This window comes from Mus caroli, unplaced genomic scaffold, assembly GCF_978045245.1.
Source record: "Mus caroli unplaced genomic scaffold, Mus_caroli_1 scaffold_14, whole genome shotgun sequence".
Taxonomy (NCBI): Eukaryota; Metazoa; Chordata; class Mammalia; order Rodentia; family Muridae; genus Mus; species Mus caroli.
The window spans coordinates 429,790-448,520 of NW_028227269.1; the positions used below are offsets into that span (position 1 = coordinate 429,790).

The window sequence follows — 18,731 nt, forward strand, 5'->3', positions numbered from 1 at the left end:
ACAGTGGGTATCAGTAAGGACAAGGAGGAGACAATGATGTAAACTGCACTGAGAAGCATTTGATGGTGACTGGCCATTCATAGGGGTGAGCACAAGGCTATGCAGAGGCGAGCTGCCAAGGGCACCAACGTAGAGGGTTATACAAATCATAACCCTGAACTGAGGAGTCAAGATGAGCTAATCCTGTGACAGCCATGGGCTGACTGGATGGAAAGATAGACAGCCATCCAGGGTGCAGAGGGCTGTGGTGTGCATCAAGAATAGCTTGCCCCTCAACAGCCCCTTGCTCTCTCCTTTGTCTTTGTGACTGTACAGGGCTGATTTGAGGCTCCTGCAACTCCAACCATCGGCCATACTGCTGGAACCAGCTTCCGACCTCCACACAGCATGCTTTAAACCCTGTTCTGCTCTGTTCCCAATGATGTAATGCTCGAAGTGGGCTGCCTGTCCCCCTGTCCCAGCCTGGCAGCACCCCCAGCTCTAAGAGCCCTCAGACATGTCAGCTGGTCCCACTGGGACAAATTCCAGTGGGAGACAGCCAGTTTCTTCCAGTGGCTCAAGGTGATGCCAACCTTCTAAGAGGCCATCGATGAAATCAAAGGGCAGTTGGCTGCCCAAGGAAAGTGCCCTCTTCCTTCCAACAGTGACAGTGCATTTCAGGGAGTCACACTTTGTTCAATTCCATTTTTGTGTCAGCATTGGTTTTCAGAAGCACCTGCTGAAGGTGCTGATGGGGTGGGGGCTTTCACACAGCAAGGCTGGGGACATGGGATGTAGATCTGTTATTTCCTCACTGGTGGTCCAAGACTAGTTATCCTTCCTCCCTCCCTTTCTCAGTCCCTTTCCTTTCTCTCTCTGTCTCTGTCTCTCTGTCTGTCTGTCTGTCTGTCTCTCTCTCTCCATTTGTTATATGGGGAAATGAACAGTGTTGAGGGTTCTGTTTAGCACCTGACATTGTGCTTCCCGTGCTTGTGAGCTGTCCAGAAAAGAACTGAGGTTCTGATGCTGCCGATGTGAGGACCGAGGACCGAGGGGCCTGACTGTGCCTCCCGCTTAGTTGGCAGAGCTGGAACCTTTTAGGTGGTGTCTAAAGCTGATACAGCCTCTGGGGCCTCATTTTGTCCCCTGTTGCTATGGAATCTCTCCCTTGTGTTGTTCTGATTTCCTTAGCAGCCCAAGATTAGACCAAGGTTTCCTGCTGCCCCGTGATGAGCTGTCTTCCCGAGTCAGGAACTCAGTACAGGGCTGGGCTGCCCAGTGACTGCCGTTTCTCCTCCTGCTGCATACCATCTGGGGCTTGGCTGCCAGGAATAGATTGCCACCCACCCTCCTCGCAGGCATGGTGACCCAGCCGCTCCTTGTATCCATAGCAGAGATCAGGTGCCTTATATTCCCAAAGGGCTTCTCTCTTCTTTTCATCCTTAAGGATCCTGTCCACAGTGGGAGCTTTGTGCCCCAGCTCTAGGGGCTGGAGGGGAAAACTCCGTTCCCACCAATGGCTACAAGGCTCCATCCATACAGATATGCTTTATGTCTTCTCCTAAAAGGATCAAAGGGAAAAGGGATGGAGTCTCTGCTCTGTGGTCCTGCTTAGAATGGAATTATGGAGTGGAAGCAGGAAAAATCAGAGGTTCAAGCTATCCCTGGCTACATTACATAATGGGAGGGAGAGAGGGAGAGAGGGAGGGAGGGAGGGAGGGAGGGAGGGAGGGAGGGAGGGAGGGAGGGAGGGAGGAAGAGAGACACACACACACTGTCTCTCTCTCTCTCTCTCTCTCTCTCTCTCTCTCTCTCTCTCTCTCTCTCTCTCTCTCTCTAAGACTCTAAGACAGGGTTTCTCTGTGAAGCCCTGGCTGTCCTAGAACTTGCTCTTTAGACTAGGCTGGCCTTTTTGTTTTGTTTTGTTTTGTTTTTTGAGACAGGGTTTCTCTGTGTAGCCCTGCCTGTCCTGGAACTCACTCTGTGGACCAGGCTGGCCTCTAACTCAGAAATCCGCCTGCCTCTGCCTCCCAAGTGCTGGGATTAAAGGCGTGCACCAACACTGCCCAGCTAGGCTAACCTTAACACTCACAGAGATCCACCTGCCTCTGCCTCCCAAATGCTGGGGTTAAAGGTGGGTCTTACCACAGTTGGGCTGAGCATCTTAAACTGTCAATAGGCATGATAATACATACCTGCAATCCCAGCACTCAGGTGGCAGAAACAGGAGGAATGCCACAAATTCCAGGCTAACGTGGCCTACAGTGTAAGTACCAGGCTAGCCAACATTACATAGTGAGATTCTTTCTCAGAAAACCAAGGGAAGGGCCATGTATGGTGGCACACACCTTTAATCCCAGAAATGGGAAGGTGGAGGCAGGCCCATCTCTGTGAGTTCAAGGCCAGCCTGGTCTATAAAGCAGGATCCAGGACAGCCAGTGCTGTTACACAGACAAATGCTGACTGAAAAAAACAAAAACAAAACCCAAAAACAAACAAACCAAACCCGAAAACAAAACAACAAAACCAATAAAGTTATGTGCTAGAACGCGCTTGTAATCCTAGCACTGCTGTTCTCCACTGCAGAGAAGGTTTAAGGTTAGGCCCTGAGACCAACAAACACAAAGTCCAAAATTGAGATCCTATGGCCCTTTGCCAGTCTGGTCTCTGACCCTGCCCCTCCTTGTGTTCTCAGGCCATGGAAAGCAAGCTACTCATTGGGGGGCGGAACATCATGGATCACACCAACGAGCAACAGAAGATGTTGGAACTGAAGCGACAGGAGATTGCAGAACAGGTAAGGCTGCTGGCTTCCGGTTCTCTGAGGCATATGGCCTTGGGGTCATGTGTTGGATAGGCTGGGGTGTAAGCCCTGTTGGACTGGGAATCCGGGAATTATAATGCAAAACCCGCACTACCTTGCTTGGTTTCCCTGGGTGTACCAGCTCAGGGTCTCTCTTTGGGTGAGAGGAAGTGGTAGCTTCCCATGCAGTTAGCCTCCACAAGACTCCTTGCACAGGGATGAGTTCATTGCTTGTGTGGCTGTTTCCTAAGTCATCAAGTTAGTTACCAGTCAACTATGATGCTACTGGTAATGCCCCCAGGGTATGCCGGCTCTTAGGGCTGGGGCCTCCATGCACACAGGCCCATACCTGAAGAAGCTGTATTCACAGGGTCTGAAAAAACTGGGTCTGTGTCCACAAACAAGCCAGGTGCTACAACAGGCAGATTGAGCCAGCCCCTGTGCTCCAGTAGCCCTCCCCAGTGGGCGTGGTTTTCCCTTGTGATCCCCTTGCCCTGCCTTGCCCTAGAAACGCCGTGAACGGGAAATGCAGCAGGAGATGCTGCTCCGCGATGAAGAGACCATGGAGCTACGTGGTACCTACTCATCCCTGCAGCAGGAAGTGGAAGTTAAAACCAAGAAACTCAAGAAGGTAAGATGTGCAGTTGGTTAAACAGGCCGCTGTCTAAGAGGGTGGGTCTCAAAGGCCCCTCCCCAAAGTTCAACCTCTGAGCTTGGACTGTGAGGTGGGGGGGCAGGCATCTGGTGCCAGGGTGTCACTTGCAGTGTACTCTGTGGTCATCCTCATGGTCCTGGCTAACTTCTCTACATTGGGAGTCACCAGTGAATCCTAGTTTTGGTAGCTGGGTCAGGGAATATGATGTGGCTATGGAAACTTTCGTCCAGGGAGGAAGAAAAGGTCCTACACACCACACCAAGGGACAAGAATCTGGTCACCCGGATCCTGCAGAAGTCATGGACATTTGTGACTTGAGATGGGGTCTAGGGTAGGAAGTTCCAGTGTACTCAGGAAAGAGCCCTGGGAGGCCCCAGGATGATTATTGTGGCCACTTCGAGCTGACCAGGCCCAGTCCTTATAGCAGTTACTAGTACAGCACTCAGTGGTTAGGAGGGAAACGGTAAAGCCATTGCTGGCTCTCATGCCCTTACTTTTGAGTGGGTTATCTTCTCAACTCATTTTACCTCCAACGCTAACCGTGGGTCTCCAAAATTAGACATGGTTCCATCCTTTTTAGTTTGTTTGTTTATGTTTATTTAATTTTTTGGTTTTTCAAATTGGCACTGGTTTCTCCTTGTAGCCCTGGCTGTCCTAGAATTCACACTGTAGATAAGGCTGGCCTCGAACTCAATATACTCATCTGCTTCTGCCTCCCAAGGTCTGGGACTAAAGGTGTGGGCCACCGCCATGTGGCCTGGCTCAACTCTTTTTTATTTAGTTATGACCTTATGACCTTTTAGTTGGTCTACATCTTATTTTCCTCACCTGTAGAAAGAGGATGTCGGGCTGGAGAGATGGCTCGGTGGTTAAGAGCACTGACTGCTCTTCCAGAAGTCCTGAGTTCAATTCCCTCATGGTGATTCACAACCACCTGTAATGGGATCCGGTGCACACTCTACTGGTGTGTCTGAAGACAGCTACAGCGTACTCATATAACTAAAAATAAATAAATAATGGTTTTTAAAAAAAAATTAAAAAAGGGAGAAAGAAAATGTCAGGCTAGCATGCATTCCCTCAGTTCTCTTTCAGTTTGAACACTTGATGATACAGAGAGAGAGAGAGAGAGAGATCGGTGAGTCCCAGTGAGTGGGAGGGACTGAGTCACAGGGAGGACAGCGGCTGCCCTTGAGATAGCCCATCCTGACAGACTCATAGGGATAGGCAGCCATTCTGAGTTCAGAGCAGGAAGCCCAGGCTGGGTGACTGGGTCCTGACTGAACTCCGCTGAGTCACACTTGTGCATGTACAGCTCTATGCCAAGCTACAGGCAGTGAAGGCCGAGATCCAGGACCAACACGAGGAGTACATTCGCGTGCGGCAGGACCTGGAGGAGGCGCAGAATGAGCAGACCCGGGAACTAAAGCTCAAGTAGGGCTGGCTCCTCTTCTGGTTCTGGGTCCCCACAGTCTCCCTCATCCCTCAGGGCCTCTGTAAGAGACTCTTCAGACAGCCATATTTTGACTAAGCACTCATATGTCCATTCCTCCCCCCTTGTTTGCATTTCTGCTTGGGTTGGGTTTGTTTGTTTGTTTGTTTGTTTGTTTGTTTTTTGAGACAGGGTCCTCCCACTCTATAGCTCAAGCTGTCTTGAGACTCAGCTGTCTTCCAGTTACTGGGTTAGCACATATAGGCAGGCTATGCAGCTTGTGCATCTTCGTGTTTTGGGTCTAAGGTGTGTGTATATGCACACCTTTGACTTGCATATGGGGCCATGGGTTGACATTGACCATGATGATGTTGAAGACTGGGTCTCTCACTGAACCTGGAGCCATGAGCTAGACCAGCTCTTAAGTTGTCCTACTTCCTCAGCCTGGTTTGATGGCTCCACCTCCCTCTGTCAAGAGTGTCTGCTGAGTGCTAGTGGAAAATAACCCACAGTCTTTGCCTTAGAAGCTGTGGTCTTCAAGTTCTATTATTGTGTGGCAATGGCATCCCTTCCACCCTTGTTCCCCCCACCCCCACCCCTGTTCCCTCTGTGATCTCTGAGATCTCTCCCTCCCTCCCTCCATTTCTGCCTTGTACCCACCCCCAGGTACCTCATCATTGAGAACTTCATCCCCCCTGAGGAGAAGAACAAGATCATGAACCGCCTTTTCCTGGACTGTGAGGAGGAGCAGTGGAGGTTCCAGCCACTGGTGCCAGCTGGAGTGTGAGTCCCAGCGGCCGTCTGTCGGGACCTAGGGACTTGCAAGCCTCTCCAGGGGTCATGAGTGGTGAGGGGCTTGAGACCCTGTTGCAGGTTGGGGCTTGGGGAGTAGATTAAGAGGTGCACATGGATGAGTTTTGCCAGGATCTATCCTGTATGGGTCTCCACAAAGGAAGTGGTCAGGACGGAAAAGAAGCCTGTAAGGGGAGGGGCTTGTGGTGGGAAGCGCCTCCATCCCCAGTGGATAGTTCTAGTGGATACATGCGTGGATACATGCGTGGATACATGCGTGGATACATGCGTGGGCTTGTGTTGGTTGCCAGAAATAGCAACAGTTGTTAATATTTGCTCACCTCTGCTGTGTAAGAATACAGGCAGAAGTTAAGTCAGACATTTCTGAGCTTGTGGTCCAGAGGGAAAGACGGAGAAGTGTCATGACTGGGCACCATAGAGGCCTGATGCAGTCTTTCTAGCTTCTCAGCTGGATGTTCAGCTATTCCACCTGTTTCTACCCTGGAGAGCTTGAAGTCTGCGCATGATGTGCAGCTGCATCAGTTAGCTGGGTCTGCAGCGCCCTCTGCTGGTAGCTGTGTAGAAAGAGGTGGACCATACAAGTGGACGGAGTGCCTCCTGCAGCGGGACCAAATCTGTATACATACAGTGATGGAAGGATAGTACTTCTCTGGAGATTCTTTACTCTCTGTAACCAGGGAAGCTACTTCCACGGCAGGGCAGGATCCTCCCCAGAGCTGGGATGGAAGCTAGTACAAGGTTGGTAGTGTCTAAGTGCATTACAACTGTTTGGGACAGGTCTGCTAGTGTACACTTTTAATCCCAGCACTGGGGAAACACAGGCAGGGTTTCTGTGAGATTGAGTCCAGCTTGGTCTACTTAGCAAAGTTCAGGCCAGCCTGTATATAGAGATCCTATCTCAAAAAGCAAAGCAAAGCAAAACGTTGTCTTCCATTACCACATACAATGGTTATTTTTAGGAAGTTTCATACTGAGAGAATTTAATTCTATTATATAGGTTATATTCATTTTTTCCAGTTCCCTAATTATATAATTTACAGATGTTTCCCTGCCCCCAGCCCTGAGATCATTATTTCATTTAAGTGCCTGTTTAATCTGGAACTGAGAAAGGATATTTGTTTTTGTTTTTTCCTTGAGACAAGAGTCATGCAATGTAGCCAAGGCTGGCCTGAAATTCACTGTGTAGTTCAGGCTGGCTTTGAGCTCCTGAGTTCAGTCCTCCAGATTCCTGCCTCAGGCATGCTGAGATTACTGGTATGTGTGACATGTGCCCTGTTTAATTGAGTAAAGGAAACAAATGAGGACAGCATATGACATGTATGTATGACAGTTCCACCATGAAACCCATTTCTTTGCATTCTAACTTAATTTTATTTAAAAACATACTTTATTTTATTTTTTAATTGCCAACTAGTCACTTTCCTTCTTTTTAAATTTTTATTTAAGTTTTTATTGCATTTAGCTGTGTGTTGGGAGATAGGTGAGCTTGACCCATTTGATGTCGGAGAACAACTTACAGAAGTTGAGTCTCTCTACCATGTGGGTCCCAGGGATTGAACTCAGGTTGCCAGGCCAAAACACGAGTGCATGCTTTGTGTGTGTATGTGTTTGTGTGTGAGTTTGAGGTAAGCACTCATGAAGGCAGGTGTACCTGCCCCTTTTGCCCTTTTTATGTAGTTGAGGCTGTCCCTGAACTCCTGATCCTCCTGCTTCCACCTCCCAAATCTGGGATTACAGGCATGAGCCAGCATACTTAGTTGAGTCAGGGCCTCAATTATGTAGCCCAGGCTAGCCTTGCTCCTCTGTCTTAGGCTTCCCAGGGCTGGGATTACAGGAACATGCAACCTCATCCATTTGAGGTAATTCTTAAAATATTATTTTGTCTCTTTAGTTTAATTTTATGTTTTATGTGCCTGCGGGCTCTGCCTGCCTGTATGTCTGTGCATCATGTGCTTTCTTGGTGGCTACAAAGGCCAGAAGGTGGCACAGGATCCCCCGTGAGCCACTGTGTTGGTGCTAGGACTCCTCGGGACGAGCAGTGGCCTGTGTTCTTAACTACCAAGCTGCCTTCCCAGACCCCACTCCTTGTTTCTTTTTAATATCTGAAAGTTGTTAGTGTTAGAATAAAGAAAATAGTTCCTCCTCCAAACCCTAGCTGAGACTGAGAGTTCACAGAGAAGCCCAGGGGGTGGGCTGGTGGCCACCCCCCATCTCCCAGACTACATCTGTCCCCTTGATCTCTACTTTCACAACTGGAGCTTGGGGGAGGGGAAGGCCTTGAACATGGGTTTCTGTGAGAAGAGGGTGCTCTGGAATCTGAGGCAGTGGAAAACACAAAAGCCCAGTCTCTCACCACTAAAGCATTGTTCAAGTTGTGGGCTGTTTTGCTTTGCTGAGGCCTGGGAGACTCTGGGATGAGAACACTGAAGACTGCAGAGTGGAGAGACATTGTTTGAAACAAATTACCTAAGGCTGTGCTGTCCCTTAGGAAACAGCTTTTGTTAGAAGCAGCAACCCTCCCTTGATGACAGCCACAAGGATCACCCCGCCCAGGCCCCTCTCCAAAGCAAGGGGTCATTGTTACCATGGGACAATGTTTGAACATGGCTATATCAGCTTATTTGGGAAGTCTGTTCTTTTTGTCTCTTTTACCTTCATATTTTGGTTAGAGTTGGCGGATTATGCCAGTTTGTGAGTGTGCCTGTTTAATTTCTCCCTTGTTTTGCTTTTAGGGATAGAGGTTAAACTCAGTGATAGGCACTTAGCTAGCATGTTTGAGGGCCTGGGTTCAATTCACACACACACACACACACACACACACACACACACATACACCAAACCTTACATTTTAATCACATTTATAGACAAAGTACCTTCTAAGGGTTATATACTTGGTAAAGGCCCATAGCACCTAGCTTATAGTTCACGATATTATACTGTGACTTTAGCACTTTGGCCTCTGCAATAATAGTCCTTGGGATTCTTTGCAAAATCATCATGGTGCAGTTGAAGGACACTAGCCTTGGATTGAAAACATTTTGAATTTGGTGTCTGATGAGATAGCTCAGCAGGCGAAGGCACTTGCTGTTAAATCTGAGGACATGAGCTTGGTCCCTGGGACGCACATGGTGGAAAGAGAAAACCAACTTGTACAAATTCTCCTGATCTCAACCTGAATACTCTTGTGTGCACACACAATGCATAAAGTAAAATAAATTAAATGTAATATATGTGCATGCAATATATATACAATTCTGAAGTTTGGTGTCTACTTTGTCACATGAGAAAATGGTTGGGCTTGACTTTGTTTTAAAGACCAGTCTTAGCCAGGCATGGTGGCGCATGCCTTTAATCCCAGCACTTGGGAGGCAGAGGCAGGCAGATTTCTAGGTTTGAGGTCAGCCTGGTCTACAAAGTTAGTTCCAGGACAGCCAGGGCTACACAGAGAAACCCTGTCTCAAAAAACAAAACAAAGCAAAGCAAAACAAACAAACAAAAAACAAAACAAAACCAAAAACCAAAAAAAAAAAACAAAAAAAAAAGAAAGAAAGAAAGAAAGAAAGAAAGAAAGAAAGGAAGCATAAAGACCAGTGTTAGTACATTGCTCAGGCTGGCCCCAAACTCCTGGTCTGAAAGGATTCTCCTCCCTTAGCTCCTCAAACAGCGGGTACTACAGGCACAAGCTGAGAGAGAAAATGGGAGCAGACACAGAAAAGTCCCATCTGCTGCCCTGGGTATGTATGGAAGACCAGGAAGTCCAGGGGTTGCTGGATGCCTGTTCTCAGAGTAAGAAAACGCAGTAGCAGGGAGCTGGAGGCATGGCTCAGTAGTCAAAGGTATATGCTGGTCTTACACAGAATCTGGGTTTGAGTCCCAGCACCTGTGTCAGGCAGATTACTATGCCTGCCTGTAACTCCAGCTGCAGACACACACACAGACACACACACACACACATTTTCAAGAGAAAGGAGAGTGACTAGAAACAACTCACAATGAGAACAGTGTCCACCCTTGAAATGGAGCTTAAGTTTCCATTTTACCACTGTTGTTTTATTTATATGGGCGTTTTGCCTGCACGAATGTCAGTATCAGTTTTGTGCTAGCCGCTCACAGAGGCTAGAAAGACAGTGTTGGATTCGTGGGAATTGAAGTTGTGAGCTCCTGTGTGGGTGCGGAGACTCAAACTGGGGTCCTCTAGGAGAACTGAGTGAACGCTCTTCAGCACAGTCATCTCTCTAGCCTCTCTTCCATTGAATTTAAAGCCAGGTTTTCATGTAGCCCTGGACTGGCTGGTGGACCTTGAATCTGTTGTGTAGACAAAGACCTGCCTCCTGAGTGCTGGAACTACAGGAGTATGCCCCTGCCTGGTAGATGTATGTGGTCCTGAGAAAGACACCTAGAATTTTGTCCATGCTAAGCAAGTATTCTACCTACTGAGCTACAACCCCAGCCCCAGGAGTAGGGTTTTAATATTAAAGAGAAAGATATGATGTTAGTCGATTGGGGGCAGGGTTCCTAGGAGCCTGGGATCTGCTGAACATATTAACTGTCATTCTGGGTCCTTTGGAGGTGTGGATAACTACAGAGCCGCACCCCAGCCATAGCCTGTTTACTACATAGTAGGCCTGGGCAGCAAAGGGAGCAATGGATGCCTGGTGTCCCAATTCCAGACTCCCTTCCCCCAGCCCCTTCTTCCCTATGCCTGCCACCCAGAATAACCCTGGCCGCTTTATTGGGTCGGACTGCCAGCTCCCACTGACCTGCTGCTCTGCCGACTTAGCCTTGTCCCTCTGTCCTACTCCCTGAGTGTGCGTTCTCAAAGGCTGTTGCTGGCCCCAGCATGTCCCACACACACGTGAGAGACAGCGCAGAGTCCTACGAAGAGTACTTGGGGAGGGTCTGATTTGGGGGTTGCTAATTGTATGACCTTAGTACAAAGGGCACTTGGCTTTTCTAAGCCTGTCTCCCTGTTTCATCTATACCTTAGGAGCTTTGTTAGAAAATTCAAAGAGATGTGGAGTGTTCCTTCTCATTGATAAACTACTTTCCTGGTATTCCCACTCTTCTCTGTGGGGCGATGATGCAGTTCTACCTGTGTGCAAGGCTGCCACTAAAGCTGCCTCTCTGGCACTTAGCCTTTCTGGCTTCCTAGAGCCCCTGGGAACAAAAGGAAATAGGACTTTTAGAGCCTTCTTATCCCTTGTTTTCATTTGTAAAGAGGCTCAGTTAGGACCACTGAGTGGAGTTGGGCACTTTTTGGTGTGCATGGTAAACTATATTTAAGACCAACTTCTCAGGGCTGGAGAGATGACTCTATCAGTGGCGCACATAGGAACCCGAGTTTAGATCTTCAGCACCTATAGTCAGGCATGGTAGTATATGTTTGTAATCCCAGCACGGGAGAGGCAGAAATCCTAGGCTCCTGAGGGCTTGCTGGGCAGCCAATCTAGCCTAGTTAGAAAGCTCTAGGTTCAGAATTTGCCACAAAAATAAGGTGGTTGTCCTAGGGTTTCTATTGCTGTGATGAAACACACTATGACCAAAGGAAAGTTGGGGAGGAAAGGATTTATTTAGCTTACACTTTCAGGTAACAGTTCATCACTGAGGGAAGGCAGGACAGGAACCTGGTGGGAGGAGCTGATGCGGAGGCCATGGAGGAGTGCTGCTTACTGGCTTGCTCCTCATGGCTTGCTCAGCCTGCTTTCTTATAGAACCCAGGACCACCAGCCTAGGGATGACACCACCCACAATAGTTTGGGCACGCCCTTCATCAGTCACTAATTAAGAAAGTGCCCTGAGCTGGGTGTGGTAGTGCACACCTTTAATTCAGCACTTGGGAGGCAGAGGCAGGCAGGTTTCTGAGTTCAAAGCCAGCCCGGTCTACAAAGTGAGTTCCAGGACAGCCAGGGCTACACACGGAAATCCTGTCTTGAAAAACCAAAAAAAAAAAAAAAAAAAGAAAGAAAGAAAGAAAGAAAGAAAGAAAGAAAAATGCCCTATAGGCCTGCCTATGGACCTATATATATATATATATATGTAAGTACACTGTCACTGTCTTCAGACACACCAGAAGAGGGCGTCAGATCTCATTAAAGGTGATTGTGAGCCACCATGTGGATGCTGGGATTTGAACTCAGGACCTTCAGAAGAGCAGCCAGTGCTCTTAACTGCTGAGTTATCTCTCTAGCCCACCCTTTGGTTTTTAAATTACACATCAATTTCTTGTTTTGTTTGCTGCTTATTTGTTTTGAGCAATTCAAATAGTATGTTACATTCATCAAGCTGCTCAGAGGAGAAGTCTGCAGGTGTGGACATGGTAGCTCATGCCTGTGATCCCAGCACTGCAGAAAACAAGACAGGATGAGCAAGATTACAGGATGATGAAGAGTTTGGGGTCAGGTTAAGCTACGTAGCAAGATACTACAGTATAAAACCAGGACAGGCTGAATGTGGTAGCTCAAGCCTATAACCCAGAACTTGGCCGGTAGAGGCAAGATGATGAAGAGTTAAAGGCCAGCCATTGGTGACATAGGCTGTCTGAAACAGAAAGAAAGAAGAAAAAGAAAGTAAAAGAGACAGGGGCATGGCTCAGTTGGTAGACTACTACGTATCATGCATGAAGCCCTGGGCGGTCCCTAGTGTCATGATAAATTACCTGTATTATATATACCTATAACTTCAGCACTCAGACAGTGCAAGCTAAAGGATCAAAAGCCCAAGGTCTTGCTATGCTCCATAGTAAGTTCCAGGTCACCCTGGCCTATGTGACACTCAGTCTCGGTAAAGCAAAACAGCACAGGGATGGGTCAAGTAGCCAACTTACAAAAAATAATTTATTTTTGTTTGTTTCTGTTTTTGAGATAAGGTTTCTCTGTGTAGCCATGGTCATCCTGTAACTTGCTTTGTAGACCAGGATGGCCTTAAGCTCAGAGATTCATCTGCCTCCCAAATGCTAGAATTAAAGGTGTGTGCCACACCACTGTCCAGCTTTTCTTAATTATGAATTAATTAATTTTATGTATGAGTGTGGTTTTTTGCATGTCTATATGTGTACCTATGTTCTTGCCTGGTGTCCTCAGAAACCAGAAGAGGATATTTTGAGCCCCTGGAATTGGAATCAGGGTCCTCTGCAAGAGTGTAAATGCTTGTACCCGTGCAGCTAAATACCCAGCTCACCTTTGCTGTTGTCTTGAAGCAGAGTGTTAGGCCCTGGCTGGCCTGGGAAAGGTAAACAAATTGATTTTGAACGCACACCGCACACCTCCCTGTTCTACCTCCCGAGTGCTGGGATTAAGAGTGTGCACCACTGCTGGGCAGTGGCAGCCACGCCTTTAACCCCAGCACTCGGGAGTCAGAGGCAGGCGGATTTCTAAGTTCGAGGCCAGCCTGGTCTACCGAGTGAGTTCCAGGACAGACAGGGAGGGCTACACAGAAAAGCCCTGTCTCGAGAAAAAAAAAAAAAGTGTGCACCATCACAGCCAGCTACCTTATTTTTTAATCTTTGTCATTTTATGTGTATATGAGTGTTCTGCTTACACATATGCCTATGTACTGCATCCATGCATTGTTCAGAAGGTGGCATCAGATCCGTTGGAACTGGGGTTGCAGATGGTTCTGAGCCATTATGTGGATGCTAGGAATTGAACCTAGTCCTCTGGCAGAGCAGCTAATGCTCTTAACCCCTAAGCCAGCCTTACCTTACCTCTTGAGACAGGGTCTATTTCTAAACATGTAGCTCACCAATTAAACTAGGCTAACTGGTGAGCAATCTCTGAAGATCTTTCTCTCGATGCCTCCCAACCCTGGGAGTTATTACTCTGTCTAGCTTTTACATGGGCACTGTCTCAAGACAAAAGGCAAGTGCTGGCACTCTCCATTTCTCCTTCTGTGTTTGCCTGTCTGTTCCTTTGCTTTTGTTGTGCTAGGGATTGAACCTAAGGTCTTGAACATGGCAAGCAAGTGTTCTTGCACTGGAACAGATCCATAGCTCTCTCTCTTTTTTTGCTTCTCACCTTTTTGGGTTGTTTTAGACAAGCGTTTATGTAGCCCAGATTGATCTTGAACTCTTTGATTTTCCTGCTGGGACCAAAAGCATGCACCTAGATTAACTATTTTATTGTTTTAACTCTTATAAATGACATGGAAAAGCAGACCATCAATAATAAATGTGTGTGTGTGTGTGTATGTGCACAGGAATGCATGCATGCTAGAGTATACATGGCATGTATGCACATCCTGTGGAGGTAAAAGGATAACCTCAGGTGTCATTACTAAGCACCATCCACCTTTTGTTTGAGACAGAGTCCCTCACTGGCCTTGGGCAGGACTGACTAGTTGAGGTTTTCCTATCTTTGTGTCTAGAATGAGGGTTATAAGTGTGTGTGAGACCATGTTTTGCCTTTTTTTTTTTTTTAACATGGTTTCTTTTTTGTTTTTCCAAGACAGGGTTTCTCTGTGTAGCCCTGGCTATCCTGGAACTCACTCTGTAGACCAGGCTGGCCTCAAACTCAGAAATCTGCCTGCCTCTGCCTCCCAAATGCTGGGATTAAAGGCGTGAGCCACCACCGCCTGGCTTTATGTGGTATCTTAGTCAGTGTTCTATTGCTTTGAAGAAACACCATGACCACGCTTATAAAAGAAAGCATTTGATTGGTGCTGGCTCATAGTTTCAGAGATTTCGTCCATTATCGACATGGTGATGGTGGCAAGCAGCCAGACAAGGTGCTCTAGAAGCAGCTGAGTGTTCTCCATCTGCATCCACAGGCAAAGGGAAGAGAGCATCATTGGGCTTGGCTCTGACTTTTGAAAGCTTCAAAGTCCCCCCCACCCCCATGACATACTTCCTTTAACAAGGCCACACCCTGGTGACCAAGCATTCAAATCTGTGAGTCTTTCTCATTCAAACCGCTGCACATAGGCTCTGGGGATTAATCTCAGCTCCTCATCCCAGCATTTAATCAGCCCTTTTATTGTGAGAGAGTCATAAAACAGATATATGTTGATTCCTTATACCAGTTTACATTGTCAGGTTGTATTGGAACAAGAAAACTGTAGAGCCCTTAGTGCACAGGGCCTCCCAGCTACCTGGGTAATAGTTCCTAATGATGTCATTTAGTTTAGGTTTGAGGAAATCCCTTCTAATCCATCCTGGTGATTTAGAACTATAATCCTAGCATTTGGCAGTTGAAGCAGGAGGTTCAGTAGCTTAAGATCATCCTCGGCTATATAAGTTCAAGGCCTACCTGGGTTGCGTGAGACCGCATCTTAAAACAGGTAAAATCCCACTAAACCAACAATAAACTCTTTCCATTATCCCATCTCCCCACAGGAATAACAGCCAAATGAAGAAGCGTCCAACTTCTGCAGTGGGCTACAAGAGACCTATCAGCCAGTATGCTCGGGTTGCCATGGCAATGGGGTCCCATCCCAGATACAGAGTAAGAAGCTGGGAAGCAGAAACCAGGAAGGGAGAGAAACCCAAGGAGAAGGGATGCTTACAGCATGTGCTTCCTCTTGGGGTTGGGGTTGGTCTTACGTGCATGTATTCAGATGCTAAGTTCTGTGCCCCAAGATAGGTTGCAGTCTGGATATGCGCACTGTATTGACCAATGTGACCCCAATAATTTATAATTATTTATTATTTATAATTGGATGATAAAAGGCTAGAGGCTGTGACTGGACAGGAGAGGAAGGTGGAGCCTGAGATGGGGATATGTGTGTCTCAGGTAGGGACCAGGAGGAGAAGGAAGAAGGTAAGGGAAGATGGAGGTGGTCATGAGGCAGGATGGACCAATAGTAGTATGTGGTCAAGAGAAAAAACACCCTGAGGACCCATAAAGAGCAGAGCAAAAAGAGCAAGTCTCAGTTGGCAAGTAACACAGGGCCTACGGCTACGAACAACTCAGAACCTGCCAGGATTACAGCTCACTAATAAAACTGTATCAGGTTTGCGTCTTATTCAGGAGCTAGTAGGGCTAGAGTGTAGGAAGAACCCTCATAGATTACTTTTATAAATATCCCATCCTAGTTGTGTTACTTAAGACCCAGTGCCTAGAAGATGCATTATTTTACCACAGGCTGAAAATATAATGTTTTTGGAACTGGATGTGTCCCCACCGGCTATCTTTGAGATGGAGTTTTCTCATGACCAAGAACAAGACCCACGGGTACTACACATGGAGAGGCTCATGAGGTTGGACAGCTTTCTGGAAAGACCGTCCACAACTAAAGTGCGAAAGTCGAGATCCTGGTTAGTACAACCTTGGTCAGAGTGAGCAACTGGACTTAAGAAGTGGGACTGCACGGATTGGTCAAGGCTGAAGAGGGTCTGAGTGGCAACCAAAGAGAGTGTGGGGAGGTGGGGGTGGGGGCTGAGGAGAGGGGAGGAAAAGCTTTGATTTCTGTTCTCTGATTTTCCTAATCTTTCCTTTGGTCCATCTCATTGCCTCTCTACAGGTGCCAGAGTCCTCAGCGGATGCCTCCACCCTCCACAGCTCATGCCTCCGTGACCTCTGTTCCTCTGCACCCTGCAACAGTGGTAGACCATGACTGATACCCCCCAGTCAGGCTGCCCATCCCTGGTTCATCCCATCTGATGCTTGGTGCGTGTGTGTTTGTGTGTGTGGTATGTATGCATGTGTGTGTGTGTGAACTAGTGTGTGTACCAGTGTGTGTGAAGGGGCAAGAAACTGTCAGGTGGTGTCTCTGCCTGTTCTCTGTGCCTCCTTTATTTAATTCATGTTATTTATTCATGGAGCTTGGTTAGTGAGAAGAGATCCCCTTGCTTGAGATGCCTGGTCCTGCCATGGTCACAGCATAGCCTCCTGTTCTCTTGACTAGGGAGAGACCTTAGGCAGGCCCCGAGCTCCTTATGTCAGCTGCCCCTGAGAGGGAAGATGGCTAGTGCCTGAGAAGACAGTGCTTCCTTTACCCATCCAAGTCCACAGTTTCCATCTTCTTGTGTGATGGTGAGCAGCCGTGGATGCTTTCTGGCACAGGGAGACTGCTGGTGTCCTCTGAGGGTGAGAGGTGTCCTAATGGTGTTGGGCTTGCACTCCCAGTGGACTGAGCTGTGCTCGATTCTTTCTGGGCCCTAGACTCTTCCAGCCTCCAGGGCTCTTCCCCAAGGACTTTCAGTAGCCCAAGACTCATCCCAGGCTTTCCAGCCTTGGCAGGAACTTGTGGCTTCCCCAACTCCACTTCATTGCCAGCCCTCTCTGCCCTTGGATTGGGAATTGTCAACCAAACAGTTGTTGCCACCACGAGACCTGCAGAAAATGGAACAGTGTGGAGAACACATGGCCTGCCGTCAGGGACAATCTTTCTTCAGTGCCCTCCCTTCTCCAAGAAGCTCCTTTGGAGAACAAACCATCAGGCCACCTCTCCTCCAGTGAGATGTGGCTCCTTCCTGCGCTCATCACTGTTCCCTGAAGCTGTCAGGTCTCCGTCCACAGCGGAGAGAACCAGTGCTCTTCTCCCCTTACTGAATGCAGATGACAAAATCCTTTGCTTTGTGCCTCCAGCTAAGACAAGAAACAAACCCAGGCCCAATTTTTGCCAGATTTACCTTTTACCCCTATTTCTTAGTCACATCTTGGGGGAGGGGGCACTATTTTGTTGAAAAATCAATCCATTCTTTACTACTTGTGTGACTTGGTCCTTCCTCACCTTCCTTTGTGACCACCCCAAATGTCTCCGGGTATTGCAAGTGATAAGTAAATTTCTATTTTAAAAAGTTAATTTTCATTGACCTTTATTTTTTACATGCAAGATAAAACATATTTTTTTAAGATTTATTTTTATTATTTTTAAACCATGTGTGTCTACATACATGAGTGCAAAGGCCAGAGGCATGGACCCCCTGGAGCTGGAGTCACCTGACCTGAGTGCTGGGACTTGAACTCAGGTCCTTCTGGAGGAGCAATGTGCTCTAACTGCTGAGCCACGTCTGGCTGCTTCCTCTTCTTTTTCTTTTTCTTTTTTTTAAGATGTGGTCCTGGCTTGCTACTAGTATTCACTTACTCTGTGGCCCACCTTGCCTCAAAATTGAGGTATTCCTGCCTCAGCTTCCCAGGTGCTGGGGTTATAGACGTGAGCTATGATGCCCAGTCTTTATTTTTAAAATGTTTTTGTGTATATGTATATATGCAATTCCACAAAAATTGTTTAGAGTCACTCAGGTTGAGGTAGAAGAATTGCCAGTGATGATAGCTCATTCTATAAACTGAAACCTTGTTTAAAAAATTTTTTCAAAGCGGGAGAGAAGGTTCAGTGGTTAATAGCACTTGCTGCTGTTCCAGAGGGACCCAAGGTGGGTTTCCAGCATCCACACCAGGCGGCTCCAGGGGATCTGGAACTCTCCTATGGCCTTTGCATGACCTGTGCACACGTGAACATACCCTCCTACAGATACAGACACACATATAACTAAAGATGAAATAAGTTTCTTATAGTTGGGTTTGATCGGAGTCTGGTGCATGCACACCTTTACTCCCAGCACCTGGGAGACAGAGGTAGGTAGACCAGGAGTTCAAAGTCTCCCTTGACTCCATAGCAAAAAAGAGAAAATAAATAATAAATTTAAAAGTTTACATTAAAACTATCCAGTTCTAGCTGTTCTACAACTAACTTGGATTCCTTCCCTAATTGTGTTTCTGATATGCCTCTAAGGAAAAAAAAGATCTATAACCCTCTATTTCTGCTGTTTTGTGTTGCTTTGTTTTATTCTGAGACAGGGTCTCTCTGTCTGTAGCCCTGGCTGGCCTGGAACACACTGTGTAGACCAGCATGGATGAAGCTTACAGCTACTTTCCTGCCTCTGCCTCTAGAGTGCAGAGATTACAGGTATGTAACACCATGCCTAGCCCAATGTTGAATCTTTTCCAAGTCCTGGAGCTATGCAGAAGCACACAGTTTGTTGTATAAGGAATTGTAATTTCTGCTGTCAACACTTAACAATTCACTACTTAATTATTATTTATTGAGTATAAAATTAGGTTGAAAAATTAAGAAATTCTCTTAGTACTAAAAATCATACTGCCAAATATGTTGAC

At 47.2% G+C, this 18,731-nt stretch overlaps 1 protein-coding gene across 2 annotated transcripts in view; it reads left to right on the top strand.

The window, feature by feature from the left end:
• Window positions 1–17,418, top strand: part of Kif3c (kinesin family member 3C) — a 38,148-nt gene extending 20,730 nt beyond the window's left edge. For both annotated transcript variants that reach the window (XM_021179344.2, XM_021179345.3), the window contains 7 exons: window positions 2,675–2,776; window positions 3,291–3,413; window positions 4,750–4,868; window positions 5,533–5,649; window positions 15,008–15,116; window positions 15,756–15,928; window positions 16,135–17,418. In XM_021179344.2, the coding sequence (XP_021035003.1) occupies window positions 2,675–2,776; window positions 3,291–3,413; window positions 4,750–4,868; window positions 5,533–5,649; window positions 15,008–15,116; window positions 15,756–15,928; window positions 16,135–16,231 (840 nt within the window). In that variant the 3' untranslated portion in view covers window positions 16,232–17,418. The remainder of the gene's footprint in view (window positions 1–2,674; window positions 2,777–3,290; window positions 3,414–4,749; window positions 4,869–5,532; window positions 5,650–15,007; window positions 15,117–15,755; window positions 15,929–16,134) is intronic.
• Window positions 17,419–18,731: the final 1,313 nt, after the last annotated feature.